An 18,458-nucleotide genomic window follows, 5' to 3' on the forward strand; every position below is an offset into this window, starting at 1 on the left:
CCAAAACTCAACCTGTGGAGGCTACCGGCTGCTTGGAGCAAGACGGAGCATTGCATTCTGGGATCTCTGTGGGTGGCAATTCCAAATTAAAAATGAAGGCAGCTGCAGTCTGCTGCATTTAATGCAAATGAATTGCAGCCCTGGGCCTTCCATGGGTTCAGGGCTGACCTTGGCGTGTGTCAAACTGGTGACCTAGAGGGCAAAAAGGAAAAAGAAAAGAGTGACCCTTCTTGCTGTGGTGGGCCTGAAGCCTGTCTGCGTGCTGGGCTCTCCTGGGGCAGGCAGAGGTGAAATCAGCTCACAGAGCTGTCCTGTGTGGTCCCTTCTAGATTCAGAAAAGGCATTCGAGTGGCAGCATGGACGACCGGCCGTCACTGTCTGCCAGAGACTACGTGGAGTCTTTGCATCAGAATTCCAGAGCCACACTACTCTACGGCAAAAACAACGTCATGGTGCAGCCGGTAAGTAACCTGTGTGCGAGGAAAGGTTGAAGCTCGTGAAACTTGGGACAGGAACTGGCTGCTTTAAAGCCAAGTTGCTCTCCTGGCTAGCGGGTGTCACCCCATCTTTGCTAGATGGAATGTCAGACCTGCTGAAATGTGTGCGTGGGGGTGTGTGTGTGTGTGTGTGTGTGTGTGTTGCCCCATGGAGGCAGGAGTCCCACAAGGTGCATAACCCCTGTACTTCTACAGCTAGTGGATAAAGGAATCCGAGACCTTTCTGTGACTGCAAATCTGTACTTAAAAACACTGCTCTGTTCTTTTTATCCAGCCCTGCCCCGGGCTGGGAGAAAGGGTGACTGTCAAGTGCATAATTCGGGAAGTGAAATAGCTGAATTCCATTTCTCGAAGCGAAGGAGATGGGGATCCTCCTGCTAGAAGAGGGGGGACAACTTCTTCCCTTTGACTAGAAACTGGTCCCCTTTTTCTTCGCCCAGAGGAGCGTAGGCCAGGCGAGCCATCTCCATTCCTTTCCCGGCACTGCGGCCGGTGCGCGTCCTTGCACAGCAGACTGGCTACGCATGCGGGACGCGGGTGGGTGCTGCAGCTGGAGCCCGGAGTTCGCACCGCGCAGCTGGCAGCCCACAGGGAAGCTGGGGGGTGGGGCTGGAAGAGGCGCGGCGAGCCCAGGGTGAGAGGATCTGTTGAGCTCTTTCCTGGTACAAACCCTACATCTTTGCAGAGCTCGGCTGCGTGTGTCTCCGCTGTCCTTCCTCACCCTGCGTGCCTGGGGTGGAGCTCCGCTTTCGCAGTGGGCCCCGCAGCCCGGGGAGGGCTGTGTTGAGAATAGCTCCCAAGGGAAGGAGAAGATAAATCCTGAGTTGATCTGCATGACTGGAGATCAGGCTCTTGCCAGGCTAGCTTGAGGAATGCTCGCTGCTAACTTCTGATGGCCTGTCACTGAGCATTAATGGGGAGAGCCTGGGGGGGAGAGAAGTCACCATGTGAGAGGTCACAGTCCGCCTGTCCTGAGCCCAGCAAACAGACCCAAGCCATCATGTCCATCTGTTAACGAGACCGATGCTCCTCCAGTGGCTCCACAAGAGCAGAGCATAGCAATGAAGGAGAGCCCCTTTCTAGGGGGCATGGTGCTTGTGAGTCTGTGACCCAGACAGGTAATAAAGCTCTGCGGGGATGGTCTTGGAGGTGGGAGCCACAGTTCCAATTCTTCCGCCTTAGGTTCTGAAGCGCTGGCCCTGTGGCGTTTCGGCCCTGCCCTTCCACGCCATCCTAACCCCTTGGAGGATCAAAGCCATGGTCCGGGGTGGCTGTGTGAGCAGGGATTTCAGGGAGCATGCTTGGGTCTAGACGGCCAAGCCCTAGGTGTTGTGGAGGGAACAGGGCAGGATGTGGGGCTCACTTCTTTAGCACAAATGTCCCCTCCAGCTCGGGGGTCTGCCTTTCTGGCTGTTTTTGGCTGTAAGGGGAGTGAGATAAAACTGCTTCACTGGAGCTGTGACAGTTTCCCCCAGCTGAGGATCTGCCCTCCGACCAGCCCAGGTTTGTGGTGATGTTTCCTGGGAGAAGATCAGTACTGCATGAATGGTTTTACATCCCCCTTCCTGGTGCTTGGATCAGGAAGTGCGCAGGGCTCTGGGCAGAGCTGTGCCAGGGTGCGTGGTGGTCATTGCGGTATTGGTCAAGCCGTACTTTCAGCAGACTGGAGCCTCACTGATCCCAAGAGCCAGGCCCTGCGATGTCGTCCATGCTGGTTTTGTGGGCCCGTAATGTAATTTCTCTCTATTCTCTTTGTAAAGAGAGACGACATGGAAGCGATACCAGGGTACTTGTCCCTTCATCAGACTGCAGACATCATGACATTGAAATGGACCCCCAACCAGCTAATGAATGGTTCTGTGGGCGATCTGGATTATGAGAAAAGGTGATTTGCTCTATTTGCACGATCCTGTCGGCCAGAGAACAAGAGGGAAATGAACGATTCAAGGCAAAAGCATCATGTTAAGTGCTTCTAAAAGGCCTGATGGAACAACTGTTGCAGTCAGTGGGGATTCTTCCACTGATCTCTATGGGCTTTGGATCAGGTCCCAGAGGTTTAGCTGATACCTGAATTCACTCTGGCCTTCTGAGAGGTACAATGTAAACAGGGAAAAGCCCTTGTCTGAACCTCCTGGGGAATCCAGTTCAGTGTTCTGTGTGGGTACCAGTTTTTACCGGCCTATTCTGGAAACGCTCACCTGAGCAGAACAGAGCAACTATGCAGGAGCTGAGAACAATGAGAGAGAGAGAGCAATAGGCCTTTGGGGGCAGAGAGCAGGAAGGGGCTGTGGGAACAGAGCGGAGACGTTGCTAAGGAATCCATCTTCTGAGGGCTGCGTTCAGCCGATCGAATCGGAGAGGCTGTTTATGCTGAAGGGTGTAGAACGATTTGCTTTCTTGCCCTCCGCGTGGTTTTTCCGGGAGAGACCTGGTGTGCTCTCCACAGCGTTTTGAAGGGTTGTTAACGCTGCTGGTTGATCTAGAGAGTCACAAAGCAGATAAACAGGGAAGTACACGTGCAAGGAGGAAAGATGTGAGCAGCTTCCAGAATAACAACGCTGGGCAAGGGGCTTGTGAAGTGACAGGAGTGGCTGAGGTGTGTTGGGGCCAAGGGGATGACATGGCTCTGAGGCAGGTAGCTCTTTCTTCTCTCTCTCTCTCTTATACCTTATCTTGCTGCCCACCCCTGTTGTATCTGAGCAGCGGCACAGGAAATCAATAGCAAAGTCCCTAGTGGGCTCCAGGAAGTCTCTGGCACATCTCCGTTCATGGGGTCCGAGCTCCCCTCAGGGTAGCGTTCCCTGATGAAGTGGATACTGGAATCTGCCATGTGCATTGGTGATGTTTTTCTTGACTGCAGTACTCCCTTTTACACACTAATGTTAACAAACTGTGCCAGGCCTTTACAGGCCATGGGCAGCTCAGAAAAGCTCCTTCCAGCAACTCATTATTGACATGAGCATAACAGTTCAGATTGAATAATATCCATTAACAAAATTCCCAAGTGCTTTTCAGCAGTAGATTGGTTCTCCTGAAACATAGCAGTGAACCATCTCAATAAACAGTATAGGAAACCCAGGGACAGAAATAACTGAGCATTGTGCCACCTAAACTGAGATAAACATCATTGTCTATGTAACTCATTTTCATTTTTGTCTATTCTCCATACTTGTCTCTCTTTTTTGCCTTTGTTCCTTGCATCTCCCCTCTGACCCCCTGTGCTCTTGGGGGGCTCTCTCTGTGCTGCTGGTGGGGATGACTGGCTCCCTGCTGTAATCCTCTTTTCATCTCTGTATTGCTTTGCTGAGTTCTTGACTTGGTCCTCAGGCTAATTTCTAAAATTTCCCAGTGTCCAGGCAAGACAGAGAGAGAGAGAGGTCAAAGCACAAAGTAAGTATGCCTCCTTCTGGGGTTGTTTTGCCGTTGCACACATACACCCACGCCCCTTGTCTTTCTCCGGGCCTTTCACTGGGTTGCTGTAATGCCTGCTTTTGTTGTTTTAAGCACTGCTTTTCTAAATGACAGCTATTGCTGCTGAAAACCTGGACTTTAACTTAAACAACTGGATAGAGATTTCATCCTGCCAGGCTCTCCGTGGAAATGAAACTGCCTTCTCTGAGGCATTGTCTTTGAGAGAAGAAAATGAAATGTTTCTTTGACAGACCTATCAGTTATGGTTTTTTTTTTTTTCGTTTTCTTCCATGTCCATTTCCTCTCTGTGCCAGGCTCTGCCCTGTCAATCAGCTGTCCCACGACCCTGCTCCCCTCAGATCAGGCTGAGGACTGCGGCCTGCAGGGCTTGACTTGACATTCGTTCTTTGTGCCTTAAAAGCAATAGTGAAGAAAATTTAAAATGAAAAATTGTTCAGCCACTTTCAAGAAGTGTCATTACAGAAGTAAAAGGAGAACACAGCTGTGCAGAAAGCCTGGTGAAAGTTGCCCTGCCCAGACAGTCAGCAGGGGCCTCGACACCTCTCAGATCCTTTTAGGCTTAATTGGGATGTAAGCAGTGCCCTGGCTCTGTGCACCTCTCAGATCCTATTAGGCTTAATTGGGATGTAAGCAGTGCCCTGGCTTCCTGCAGCCCCCTGTGTGGAGGTGAAGCTTCCCCAGCAGAGGGGAGAGGAGGTTTCGGAGGTTTGCAGCTCCTGGGTCAGGTCAGAGGAGGAATGCTCTGCTCTGCTCTGGCTCGGGCAGGAGTTGGATTTTGGCTTCTTCTGTTCAAGAGCCAAATTGAAAGCGCCCAGCTGGCAGAAAGCAGAGTTCAGGCTGTGTCACGCTGTGTCCTCCGTGCTGTGATCAGAGAGTAAATTGAGAAACCATTTCCCTTCCTCCCCATGCTCAGCCCCTTTGGCCTATTGATGAACAGGTGTAGCCGACCGTTTGACAACCGCATGGGTCGGTCTTGAAAATATTCAAGAGGCCAAATAACCAAGCTCAGCCACATTTATTGTCTGAAGACAAAGCAGCACAGTACAGGAAAGAGAGTTAATACCGCACCCTTCTTTCCCAGGAGGCAAATTCTCACGGTGTGCTCCGTTTGCCTTACGCAGAAGGGGTGCTGCCCAAACGCCCCCTTAAGCTAGCCGTCTGTTGGAGCGTGGCTGTTTACACTGGTCACAGCACTTGAGGTTTAACTGTCCAGCTTGTGCCAGCTTTGTCCTGGATGCCTCTGTGTACTTTCCCATCTTTCATTTGGGATATTAAATTCTAAACATTAGGGGGCTTAGAGCTACAGCTGAACGCAAAGGATTCACGCAGCTTCCATTATTCCACGTTGTACCTTCGTGCGCGTCCATCTAGCTCAGGACAGCTTTTGCCTAAGCAAAGTGCTGAGTTCTCTGTGCCCCAGTGCATCATGGGATATATGCCTTAGCATAAGTGAGCAAGAAGAAGCTGAGTAAAATTGAGCATGATTACTCCCCTCCCTTGCCCCCCACTAATTCCATGCCCATTGTACCTATCAGTGTGTGGGGCATAACCTACATGCACTGGCTAGCACACGACTACCAGTTTCCCGCTATGGGGTGGCTAGCTTCCAGAGAAAGGGTCTGTGCCGGGCAGTTGCTCCGGGGCTCCCGACAGTGCAGTGTGCATTCCCCGCACACGTGGTCGACGCGTGCGACCGTGCACAGGGAAGGATGCTGAGGCAGCGATGGCCCCAGTCGTGCAGACCTGGGTTTAACACAGCTCAGTCTTGTTGAACTGCTTTCGGAAGCACAGAGAGAAGTGGCCCAACGCATTTCTGCAGGGACGTTCCCACTGCCCCAAGCTGTTCCCACGGCAGGCGCCTTGCTGCCGGGACCTTGCTGTTGCTTACATCCCCCATGTCCCTCCGTAGCTCCCGCTGGGTCAGGGGGGTTCTGGTGATCCACTGGGCAAGATCCTCAGCTGACGTAAATAGATGCAGCTTCCACTGGGTCTGGGTCATTTACACCCACAGAGGATTGGGCCCGGACTCTTGCCAGTGGCTGGCTTTGAAGGTGCTGTCGAGTTGCGTGGCTGGAGGGGCTTCTCTGACTGTTGAAAGCCTGGGGGGCATAGGACTCTGCTGTGTGACCGGGGCATCTCTTCTCTTTCCTTCCAGTGTGTACTGGGACTATGCCATGACCATCCGCCTTGAGGAGATCGTCTACCTGCACTGTCACCAGCAGGGTAAGGGAGGCGGGCATTGCTTTATCTCCAGGGCAGCTTGTGCCATATGCTCACAGAGGGCTGCAGCGGGTACCTGGAGACTGGGACGATGGCAGAGAGCGCCCAGGACAAGTCTTGAAATACCTAGTTTCTGTGGAACCACTGGTTCAAATCCCAGCTTGCTTGACTCGCCCCTTCACGCTCCCAAGGTAGAGGAACTGAGCTCTGTGCGATTGCTGTTATGTGGCTCTTCCGGGGGGACCGTAATAGCAGGGCCTGCCGGCTGTGCTTGGACCGTGAAGACTCTGGCACTTGGTGAAGGGCGGGGTCCGGGATTGGAGCCCCTGGTTCTAGGGTAACTAAAGAGGGAAGAGCCCTTGCGGTTAAGGCAACGGGCGGGAGACCTGGGTTCTGTTGCTGGCTCTGCCATAGACTCCCCAGGCGTCATTCAGTCTCTCTGGGCTCCAGTTCTCATCAGTAAAATGTGAGTAATAATACTCCCTTTTGTCTTTCTGTCTCTTCAGAAAGTGCAGGCTTGGGGGCAGGGCCTGTCCTTACACTGTGTCTCCCCGGGGCACAGCACAACGAGGTCCCAAGCCCAGTTGGGGCTGCCAAGCACTGTCATAACAAATGTAAACACATGTTTTGCTCCAGTGACAAAATTTGCCCTCTCATCCCTGTTACGCAGGGTGCAGTAAACCATTTGGCTGCCGCTGTCCACCAGAGAGGTGGCTGCATGAGAGTGGTGCCGTTTATATTTAAGCAGTAAAGTGCTTTCAGACCTTCTCTAGAAAGGTGTATTGTCTGAGAAGGTTCTCTTCCTCTTCTCAAGCGAATGCACCGTGGGCTGACTGAGTCAGGGGACTCCGTTGGTCTACCATGGCTGAGAGGCATGCTTGGCTGGTCTGTACTTGTCTCGCCGGTTTCATACAGCACTCCACGTGGCGGCCATGAAACAGCCACAACAATCAGCAAAGTAAAAGCCCTAGTGCGAACAGCGATAATGCTTCTAAGCTAGAGATCACCTTTCCCACCGAAGGTTTCATTAATCGCTGCATTACGTTCATTAGGGACGGAGACCTACGCAGGGGAACAGAAACAAACTCACTGCTGGTATTTCCGGCCAAGTTTATAATCGCAAAGCCCAGGCCTGCACAGCTGGAATTTTGTCTGAATTCTTGTTAATCTCGGCTCAGCTGATTTGTCACTGGGGTCATTAACCCTCCCGACTGACCTCTCCAGGTGCAGTAATACACACACCAGCCCCACGGCATTTGTGGTTGCAGGCAGTTTTCCATGCGTTCAGTAGGGGTGAATTTCCCCCTAGTGCAGAGCCTGTGGGTTTAAGTGGGGTTCTAGTGGTGCCGAGGCCTTCTGCCTGGGATGGATTCCCACCCGTGGGAGGAAAGTTCAGATAACTCGTGGCCTGGAGCTGCGTGTACATTTTCTGTATTTATTTCTCCCCTGGAGGCGTCTCTGGATGGCTCCATCGTGCTGTGCCCTGGGGTTTCAGATTGGTAGGGTTACCTCTGGCATCTGTTTCCTTAACTTCTGTATTGTGTCTCTTCTCTGCCTTCGTTCCTGTTGCTAATAGTAGACAGCGGTGGGACAGTCGTTTTGGTGAGTCAAGATGGGATTCAGAGGCCTCCACTCAGGTTCCCCAAAGGAGGGCACCTGCTACAGTTTCTGTCCTGCCTAGAAAATGGTCTCCTTCCTCATGGACAGCTGGACCCACCTCTTTGGTCACAGAGGGGGAAGGTAGGAACCTTGACTGAAGTGTGGGTTGGAATGCAGAGGCTCAGTGGCTGCTCTCGCCCCTCGCCGACCTGGGCTCCTGGCTGGTGCTGGTGCTGCAGAGTGGTACCTGCCTGGACTTAGTGGCAGCTACAGTTGAAAAATCCCAGGGTGTGAATGCCTCTGGAGTCAAGCACACCATGAGCCCAGCACTGGACAGGAGTTGTGGGTGATGATGTGATCTGCATCCCTTGTAGAAAGGAAGGCCATGCAGTAGAGGGGAACCTGCAGCCTACGAAAAATCAAACCTTATATCTCGGTGCGTCCCCTTTATAAATGTACCCTGCTAATGGACACGTATTCCTGGGCCACAGTCCGGGCTACCTGGAGTGCAGGCAAATACCTGCTCTCTCACATGCACACGGTCCAGCAACCACAGATACCAAGAAAGAACAGTCATACTGGAGCTTGCTGAATACAACAGGGGTCGCTTTATTTCAGGCAAAGACTTCTATCCATGCAGTTGTCAGTACCCTGGGTAAAATGCACCCCTGAACCAGAAGGGCAGCATCAGACCTGGGCACCACTTCAGCCTGGAGGGTTGAAGTGGGACTTGTCACCTTGAGCTGCCCTTCTGGACAGGGATGCATGTCCCCCTTACTTAGTAAACTCATGTAAGATGGGAGTGACCAGGCTCTGCCCATTGTCTTAGGCCACTGGGCAGTTTTCCTGCAGCCGCAGGGTCACATCTAACTTGCGTAACATAAAGCAGGTCGCAGCTGCTCTTGCCTTCACACACAACAGACCTAGCAAGTGGTCTTAGCATGAGCTGCCCTGTCTCAAGCGAGGAGTCTGGCCACGCTGCATGCTGGCATCTGCAGGCTCTGTGAACCCCATCTCTGTATGCAAGTTACGGTGGCTGGGGTTCTGCTGTTTCGGAGACTCTGGTACAAGAGCCTTTCATAGCTCCTATTCCGGGGGTAAACTTTTCTCTCTCTGGGAATGTAATGAAAAGCACGGGGATCTTCCAGCCAAGTGAATGCTGAGGATGTGTGAACTCCTAGTTCAGCGGGAGGGCGTGTGTTTTCTTGCATTAGACAACATTTTCAGTGGCCACATGGCATTTGAGGTTGCCCTGAATGTAAACACATGGCCTGGCTTTGTAAACAGGAGCTCTTATTTATGTAGGGGAAGGTGTTTCCAAAGCTGAGAAAGCGAAGTCCCCAGGGCTCTTCCGAGTCGGCATCTGATAAGGAAGATGATGAAGCTACGGACTACGTTTTCCGGATAATATACCCCAGCATGCAGTCAGAGTTTGGTAGGTGCACTCAGCAATGACATGCAATGTCGCTGGAGTGGGAATAGCCCGATGCCAGTGCTGCTGGAAACGCACAGCCTAAGTCCCTGCCGAAAAACATTCCAGGACAGGATTTGCGTGTGAGAGAATTCCCTTTTCAACAGCACTGGGATTTACCTGTTGCTCAGTCGAGAGGGCAGCAAGGAACCCTTTGCTCTCGTAGCTGGAGAAGGGCCCCAGGCTTCCGTACAAGAGAGCTCTGTGAATGTTGCAAAGAGTCTTCGCCAAATATTCCCCAGACTCTGACCAAGAGCCTGCTCTGGCTGTGTTCCTGGGCCTTTCTGAGCACTCTCTCTGCAAAAGCAGGTGGCCACGAATGTGGTAATGGGGAATCCTGTTTATTTCTCCTCTCGCGTTGGGGCAAATCAGGAAACACTTCACTAACCCCAGTGGGCCAGATCCTGTGCCCGACCTAAGCCCTTTTTGTGCTACTTCAGCAGCACAAAGAGGGGAGAAAATTCACACTGGCATAGCTGGCTTTGCCCCAGCCCCTCCTCCCCGGAGCAAGTGCGGATGATCCTATTGATGATCCTATTGGGTTGCTTGACACAGAAATGGGTCAAATGGATCATCTCCTTTGACCTCCTGTATAATGGAGGGCAGAGAGTTTCACTCAGCTACTCCTGTATCTTGCCCAGTAACTTGTGTGACTCAAGCACAGAAGAACTCTAAGGCTCTGTCTACTCTGTGGACCGTACAGCGGCTCAGCTGTACGGTCTCCCGTGAAGCCGCCCTGTGCTGGGGGAAGAGAGCGCTCCCGCTGGCGTAATTAAACCACCCCCGATGAGCGGCGGGAGCTGTGTTGGCAGGAGAGCGTCTCCCGCCGACATAGCGCTGTCCACAATGGCACTTTTGTCGGTCAGGGGGGTGTTTTTTTTTCACACCCCTGACCAACAAAAGTGCTAAGGTAGACATAGCCGAAAAGTAGAACAAACGGCAGAGACTCCCCTTTCTATAGCTTTGTTCTGAACCCTCCTGTACAGTTCCCTAGTGGGGCGGAGTTCTCTGTTGAATGAATGGCTGACTGCTCCTCTGGCAGGGGTATCTTCCTCTCTCACATGATATAGGACTTTCCCCATAGGCTCTAACTCCTGCATGGATTCTTCCTCCCCTCATTCATTTGTGCCTTTGCCCTGTCTCCGCATCTTTAGTTCCTGTAACCAGTCATTCTCGTCCTTTCCTTGCCTCCCCTGCAATCTCCGTCGCCGCTGGGAGGGAGATGACCCCGAGGACTCCTGCTACAAGCAAGATTGTGGTGATCCCCAAACACTCTCTGAGCCTCCTGGCCAGATCCCTCACTGCACCAGGGGCCGAACTGCATCCGCGTAATGTTGCTGTCGCCCGGGTTGCTTTCGTTGCTTTGCTGCCTAGGTCATGTTGTCGCTTGTGGATCCCCACGTGCTGGGCTCAGCAGACCCGCCTGGGTTAGGGTTTTCCTGCACTGAGTTATGAGAAGGGAGAAGGCCTTGGTGAGGCATGCCTAGTATCCCTTCGCCTGGTGCCCACCTCCAACACCAGCAGCTGCTCAAGAATGACAAGCAGGGAGGGCTCGGAAGTGCCGAGGGGGCGTGCACAAGCCTCTGCTATCTGGAGGCCTGATTTCCAACCCTCTCTTATCTCCTACGTGGAAATGAACTGGATTATCGCCTCTTATAGTTCAAAAGAGGCCCCGGCTAGAATTGGCAGAGGAGTGTCGGGGCATGGTCCTGCTAGAGCAGTAGCAGAGCTGCCGGGAGGCTGTCCAGACTGTGTGGGGCTCTCTGAACAGGAAGCTTGTGCTAGCCTCTACTTGGCCTAGTACTTGGGAACGTGCAGGAGACTAAATTTGCTCACAGTCTCAAACCCAAACCATTGCAAGTGACCATTCAAAGCCCCCCCCGAGATTTAGCAAATGACGACATCCTGGGAGCAGCCTGCCTGCGCTGCCCTGGTTAACCTCTTGCAGCATCTGAATTAAACGGTCTCTTCTTCAGTCACGACTCTAATATCTTTCCCTTTTTCATTTGTTCCCTGGGACTTGGTTGGGGGAGATTCCTGTGTGCCAGGGATGGGTGGATTCCATCCTGCTCTCCCTCTGCCAGGCGCTGCCAGCGTAGCCTGGAGTGGAGACCCATTATTGCTCTTGTCCTGAAGGATTGATTTTTAGGTGTAATCCTGTGTGTGATGAGCCGCCTCTCAGACTGAGGGACACTTGCTTGCTACCTGGGTCTTTTCCAGCATTCAGTCGTCCCAGGCAAGGTGACTGAATGCACCAGCGCTTTAACTGGGTGACGTTTCTCACTTTTACCTTGGATCTTTCCTTTCCTGCGAGTGCGTCACTACTCAGCAGTGTGATTGGCTAGCAGCAGACCCATGTGGTTTAATACAATCTGCTTGGGAAGACCATGGGTTATTGATCTCTCTAATCAGAATTTTCCTGTCTCTCTCATCTGGTGTGTGAGCCATCTATCTCCTATCGCAATTGCTCAGTGATGTCTTTTCCTGCCCTCTCACAGTGCCCCAGGAGCTGATAGACACACCTGGCAGCAGCCTGCCTTCCATGTGGCAGCCTAGCACCCGCAAGTCCTCCTGCTCCTCGTGCTCCCAGAACAGCTCCTCCGATGGTGGCCCATCCAACGGCTGCAACCACGAAAGGTACAACCCATGGAGGCCGTGTTGATGTGGCTGGTCTGCCTGTTCCAACAGCAGGAAGGCATGCGCCGGAACCAAGCTGAGATCCCCAGAGTGCGTCAGTGTGACTGACGGCCAGTGATGGGGGAGATCTTGGCGTTTCCCTGGTTCTTCAGCTGAAAACCTTTTCTAAGTCAGGGCTAAGTCAGACTCCAGGGCACGTGTTCCCTCCTCTCGGCTACTGCTCAAATGGGGACACCTTCATTGTACGTTTAAATCCTCAGGCTGGCACTTAGGAATTAAAAAGGCTTTTGAGGGCTAGTTTGGGTTCCCCAGGCAGGGCGTGGGTGGATGTTAAAAATGGGGAACCCTTAATTTGCAGTAGGGACCTCAAGGCAGTTTTGTAGCCCAAGTAGAAGTGAAAAGTCTTCCTCGGCAAAATCACTACTGTGTCCTAAAGGGGCTCATCCTGTCGTGCGAGTGACTGTCCAGAATGGGTTAATCATGGTCCAGTAATCTCCTCAAAGGCATGGCCTCGTGATCTGAGCACAGGCCTGGGATTCCAGCTCTCCTGTATATTCCCATTGCAGCCTTGGGCAGGTAGCGTAGGCTGGGATTTTTTGAGGAGACTGCGGGAGTGAGTTGGGTGCCTGACTCCTGTAGGTCCTTTGCAAATCCCAGTTTTATGCTCTCCGCCTCAGTTTCCCCCTCTGTAAATATTCACATATTAATTACGAAAAACCCTAGCTGACTTGCTGCATCTGGTGCAGCTGAGCAAGCCTCCTGGCTCTTCCCTTCTCTCGCTTCCCTGCTTAGCAGATGCCCACCGCTAGCATGGAACAATTATCACAAGGTAAACAAACCAGGGGGAAAAGTTAACCCCTTCCCCCTCCCTTGGGTCACAGAGTGGGGCAGGTTGCTCTGTGATAGAACCACTGAGGAGAGGCTGCATTTCCAGGTGTTTGTACAGGGGGGCACATGAGCACTTGGCGCTGTGGGGTGGGCCAGGGCACTGCATGATGGCAGGGGCAGCGATGGGGGCCATTTCTCTCTTGTGACTGATTGGTTTTCTTCTCTCTTGGCAGAACCCCACTAAAGCTCCTGTGTGACAACATGAAATACCAGATCCTCTCCCGGGCTTTCTATGGCTGTGAGTGCTCTCTTCCTCCATATGAACCTCGGAGATAGGGCCGGTCAGATTCTCTTCTCCATTACAGCCACGTGGCTTCAATGGGCTTGTGACAGAGAGGAGAGTCGGCCCAGGGAATCAGTAGTGCTGTCAACCATTTGGGTTAGGCCGTGCGTGGGCCAGAACCACGGCCCACCATGCTGATCAACTTTGTCTCATGGTTTCCTTGTACTCCCCCATCTGTCGGTATATAAATGTGGACTGTAAGTTCTCTGGGGCAGGGACTCTCGATGTTCTGTATTTGCACCTAGCACAATGGGGTCCTGGTCCGTGACTGGGGCTCCACATCACAGGCTTTGGCCCAGTGAGCTAAAGAAAGTACCAGCAATTTGCCCATGATCAGGAAAACCCTCCTGGCAGTGAAATGTAGCTGGCTGGGGAACAGTCTCCCAAAGGAGGAAGACCCCTTGTTTGTGACTCGTAGAATTAGACTGGAAAAAGCCTTAGCAAATCTGCGCTGGAGGCCAGTTCCCCAGTGGCCCAGGGTGGATGGACTCACTGACATTCCAGGTCTTTTCTGTGCTTCCATCTGTGTTTTCTGGGGCTGCCCAAGCTCCTTGTTCTGAATGAATTCTTGCTTCCACCTGACAGGGCTGGCATACTGTCGACATCTCTCCACTGTGCGAACCCACCTGTCTGCATTGGTTAACCACAACATTGTGTCTCCTGACCTCCCATGTAATGCCAGCTGTGGCCTGACTGCAGAGATATGGCAGAAATACTTGCAGGATAGCACGGTAGGGGCCAGCATTCTAGTTAGACGCTAGAACAAGGCCTAGGCAAGAATTATTGCAACACAAAGCTTCTCCGTGGTTATTTTATCAATGGTTAATGACAACATTGCAAGCTCTTCCGGCAGAGACTCTTCTGTGTTTTAGTACAGGGCTGTATCTGCTTGTGTAATACTGCTCAAGAACCACTGCCACTGGGATCCGGATTATCCAGATCCGGTCTGCTGTTTGTTGCTTCAGGTTCCCCCAGAAGAGCACTCAAGGGGTGCATGACAAAAGCGTAGCAGCTTTGCCCCAGCACTATTGATTGGCTAAAACACGTGATGCCTACCTAAGCCCTTTTGACATTTTCTTTGTTTCTTTTTTGACTTCTACATCTGTTTTATTTCCCTACGTTCTATTTTCTATTTATTGCACCACTTGTGCACTGGTCAATCATCATTAGTGATGTGCTCTTCGTCTGTATGGCCCTTTATGCCCAAGGGTCTTGCAACACTTTTCAAATGTTGATGAATTGACTCAGGCACGCAGTCCCCCGAAGGGGAGCACCGTTATCACCATTTTACAAGAGTGGCACAGAGTGGTCAAGTGACATGCCCAAGGCTGCATAACAATTCTGTACCAGAGCCCAGGAACCCTACCTGCTAGACCTGTTAGAGCAAGAGCCTTGGCGTTAAGGGCCCTGGCCTGTCTCCAGCTCTCGCACTGACTTGCTGTGACTTGTCTACACCACTGCCAGTGGGGCAGCTCGGCCAGGGGTAGCAATGGTGGGATCGCTAGTGTAGATGGACATCAATATTCTTACCACAGCAGGGTTGAACAATGTGGTGGCCGCAGGTGCAAACTCTGCCCCGGGGCTGCTGCTATGGAGCTGCATTGTTGGCAGTGCAAAGGCATGAGAATCACCTTGGCCAGATCACTTTCCCGTCTGCGTCGCATCTTCCTCCCCTTGAAACAGGGCTGCTGCTGGACAGGGGCCCTGCCTGGCTTAACCAAGGCCCTTCAAGGCCAGTGTTTTCCCAAGTGCCCCCTAGCTTCGGGTGCCTCTGTTTTGTTTCAGGCTGAGCACCATAGTTCAGAGTTTGGGGGTGCTCAGCACCTTGGAAAAACTTCAGGCCCTGGGTGTCCAAGCCAGGCATCCAGAAGGAGTGCACACTATGGGAAAGTTATGCACAAGCAATCCTGAGGTGCTGTCAGGTGCTGCAAAAGGGCAGGGATTGTTTTGCAAATGGCAGCCGATTGGTTTCAGTCCTGCCTATGGCCTTTCAGTAACTGGCTGAGCTCTCCCTGCAGAGTTACGAGGAGCAGGAGTTGTTACGGCTCATCTACTACGGTGGGATCCAGCCTGAGATCAGGAAAGCCGTCTGGCCGTTCCTCTTGGGCCACTATCACTTCGGGATGACGGAAGCTGAGAGGAGAGAGGTCAGTCTCCCACTGGGTTGGCTGCTGCCAGGGCAGAGACCTGGTGTTTGGGAAGCTTTGGGATGAAGGCAGCTGGACAGAGCCCCGGTTTTTGTGCCCAGCCCGCAGTGGCTGAAGTTTTGCGCCACTGACTCTGGTTGGGGGTGCTGAGGGTGGGAAGCGGTGGGCCGAGAAGGCGGCAGGCTCAGAGAGGTGCTGGGCGTGCACTGACTGCAATTCAGCAGTGCCTGGGGAAAGGTCTGAGTGCCTAGACACCAGCATGAGCAAGGGATTGAAATGCTGCTGTCTGGCTGGAGGCTGAACCCCTTCCCAGAGCACTTTGCTCAACCATTTGGCAGCTTCTCAGGGAGGGAGGAAGCTGGCTCATAGTTTCTCCATCACGTGGCGCCTGACTGCACACCGGAGCTCAGACCAGACCTCGCAAAGGTCTCTGAAGACTTGCACTCAGCCTGGGTCTGAAGCATCCTCGGGTGTGGGGAGCATGTTGGGGGTGGGGTTTTACAGAGGGGCAGCCACACCCCCATTCGGACTGTCCCGGTGGGTTCTCGCTCTCTGAATGCTGCAGGTTGACGATCAGATCCGGGCCGGCTACGAACAGATCATGGCGGAGTGGCTGGGCTGCGAGGCCATCGTTCGGCAAAGGGAGAAGGAATCCCACGCTGCGGCTCTGGCCAAGTGCTCTTCTGGGGCGAGCTTAGACACCCACATTCAGAGGATGATGCACAGAGATTCGACTGTCAGCAACGAGGTGAGCCGGCTGAGGGCCTGCCGAGTGAGGCCCCCCGTCCGCCCTGCGGGGGAAGCGGGCTTCTTTTCCCTGGTATTTTACTGTTGGCCCATTTGCCATTCTCTCTCCTGCCCTCCCTCTTTGCCTATCCCCATTTCTGCTCCTCCCCAAACATTGCTCACAATGACTGTTTCTCTTCCCAGCTAGACAGAGACACCGCTCTGATTGCTGCTCTCCCGTGTCTCTGTCCCATTTGCCTCCCTGGGCCCATGCTGCCTGCGGCCCTGGAATAGGGCTGTGTCTTCTTCTAGCCTCTTCCTTCCCCAGGGGAGCTTCAGCCTCTGGGATCCCCATGCCCCCTGGAAGTACTGAGGCCTGCACTGCAGTCACGCCAGCCAGCCAGCCCCTGGGTTTGGTTAGCCAGCTCTGTTTGCAGCACCACGATATTGTCCTAAAATAGGTTCTATCTGGATTAATTGGCCTCTAAAGGGTGGGTTTGAAGATGAATGGGATGCCTCAGCCGGCTTGTGTGCTGGTAGGTGGAGAATCCACCGCTCGAGCAATTGCGGCAATGCACCGTTAGCGTGGAGGTTTGCGGAGCTCGAGGGGCTTGTCTGGGGCGGTGTCAGAGAGAGGGGAGGCGGGCAGTGGTGCAGGGCAGCGGAGGCACCTGTGCCCTTCTGAGTCAGTGGCTGATCGGTGTAGACGGCAGTGTGCCCGGGCGGACCAGTCCGTAGATATAGACGCCCAGGGCCATGTCCGTGTTCAGTCTCAGGCAGGTGTACACAGGTGTGACCTTTCTGTCCGGTGGCGTCTGCAGATACAAGAACTGGCTTCAGTATCTAAGGGTTCCTCTTAACCACATGACACCCGCCCCCCTCCCTCCCCCCCCAGTAACATGGGAACATTAAACACCACCCTGGGCACCTCTCTGAGGCAACACTTCCCACTTGCAAGCATGGAGTCTGTGTAACAAGAGAACTGTTCTTAAAAGGGAAAGGGAGCCCAGCGTGAATCTGGGAAAACACAACACCCAGCATTCAATAGTATGTGACCACAAACAAACATCCACCCCACAGCACAGGCCCCATTCGCACCCTGTTTACACCAATGTTCCTGGGGGTGAGGAGAAGGGAAGGGATGTTTTGTAACCTAGAACCAGATTCTCTTCTCACTCACATTTGTGTAAATCAGGAATAACTTCAGTGAAGTCAGTGGAGTGACATCTGTGTTGAACTGGTGTAAGAGGGAGGAGAGTCAGGCCCGTGGGCTGGGTGTACGGACCTGCAGGGGTCAGAAGCTATGGAAATAGCTGACAGACAGGTCTTTGAAGACATAAAATCTTCCTTCGGATCCCTGCTCCTTTTCTGTCTCGTTGCTGCCTGCTGAGTGCCTTTCATTCCGGTCTGCATCCGAGCAATGAACTGGTCCCTCAGGAACAGGCAGGTGGGAAGGAAGCCGTTGGGTTTAGAGGTGGACCTGGAGAGGGCTTGCTGTTGTGGGACTGGCATGTGGCAAGGAAATAAATCTAGAGAACAAGCGCCAGATGTCTGTTAAAGGAAATGTAGCCTTGAACACAGATGCGTGTGAGGGCTTTCAGTCCAGCTTTGTCCTCGGAGAAGAAAAACTGGAGCAGGGCATCCATACAAAGACTATGGGAGCTGGGAAGGTGCCAGCTGCAGACCAGGGCACTGCCATGCCAAGGGGAGAGTTTTCTGTGCAACAGAACAAGCAACTAGCCAAGTCACCTGACCTCATCCACTGGAAGCAAAAACCGTATCAAGGAAGGCGTAACTAAGGGTCAGGCCATCTGGGCTGCAGCTGTGCTCTATTGAGGCTTTATCTGTCTTCCTTCTGAAAGTGTGTGTGTGGGTATTGGTTGGTGAGTCTGTGGGATAGAGATGAAGGTAGCTGGGTACCCATATGCTGTGGGTGGGCGAGTAGGGGATCTGCAGGGAGTGCACAGACACCTTTGTTTGCAGGAGCTAAGGTGACAGAGCTCTTGCACTGAGCCAGGTGCGAGTGGGCTGAGAATTTGGCGTTTACTGCATTTCAGTGAATCATTCCTATCTCAGTGGTGCCTCCATTGTGCGGCTTAGTTACACCCGGCCCATCTCTCTGTTCCTGGGAGGGGCCCTGACAGAGCCAGTAAGTGTAGAGGATTACCCCTTCCCGACCTTAAATCTGAAATCTGCTGTTGCAAAGTGTCCCCGTGATTATGGAGAAAGCGATCACCTGTCCCCTCCCCGCTGGAGACCCTGCCAACAAATATAACACCGGGGTGGGCACAGGCTGCAAATCCTGCTCTTGTTCTGGCTCTGAAGGTTTTTTGCTCTAAACTTCGTTGCAGCATTACATACCGTTCAGTTTCACACCATTTGCCTATGTCACCTTGACATGTAGTGAAAATAGCACCTTGGTTCCACTCTAAAAAATAGAACGGCGTGAGTTCTGGATGGATGAGGAGCTGGGCTAACCGTTCTCCGCAGATTTAGTGGTGGTCGTCAATGGCAGTGGACTGCTGTTCAACAGATGAAGCAGCAAAGCATTGCCTGGC

At 52.9% G+C, this 18,458-nt stretch overlaps 1 protein-coding gene across 5 annotated transcripts in view; it reads left to right on the forward strand.

Moving 5' to 3' along the window:
* SGSM1 (small G protein signaling modulator 1) overlaps positions 1-18,458 on the forward strand; it is an 82,522-nt gene that overhangs the window by 45,189 nt on the left and 18,875 nt on the right. For 2 of the 5 annotated variants that reach the window (XM_043529521.1, XM_043529518.1), the window contains exons 8-18: positions 330-461; positions 2,258-2,382; positions 3,825-3,887; positions 6,085-6,152; positions 7,726-7,889; positions 9,054-9,183; positions 11,718-11,856; positions 12,918-12,982; positions 13,613-13,758; positions 15,046-15,174; positions 15,740-15,922. In XM_043529521.1, the coding sequence (XP_043385456.1) occupies positions 330-461; positions 2,258-2,382; positions 3,825-3,887; positions 6,085-6,152; positions 7,726-7,889; positions 9,054-9,183; positions 11,718-11,856; positions 12,918-12,982; positions 13,613-13,758; positions 15,046-15,174; positions 15,740-15,922 (1,344 nt within the window). The remainder of the gene's footprint in view (positions 1-329; positions 462-2,257; positions 2,383-3,824; positions 3,888-6,084; positions 6,153-7,725; positions 7,890-9,053; positions 9,184-11,717; positions 11,857-12,917; positions 12,983-13,612; positions 13,759-15,045; positions 15,175-15,739; positions 15,923-18,458) is intronic. The other 3 variants (XM_043529519.1, XM_037878835.2, XM_043529520.1) reach the window with 3 other exon arrangements.

This window comes from Chelonia mydas, chromosome 15 (assembly GCF_015237465.2).
Source record: "Chelonia mydas isolate rCheMyd1 chromosome 15, rCheMyd1.pri.v2, whole genome shotgun sequence".
Taxonomy (NCBI): domain Eukaryota; kingdom Metazoa; phylum Chordata; order Testudines; family Cheloniidae; genus Chelonia; species Chelonia mydas.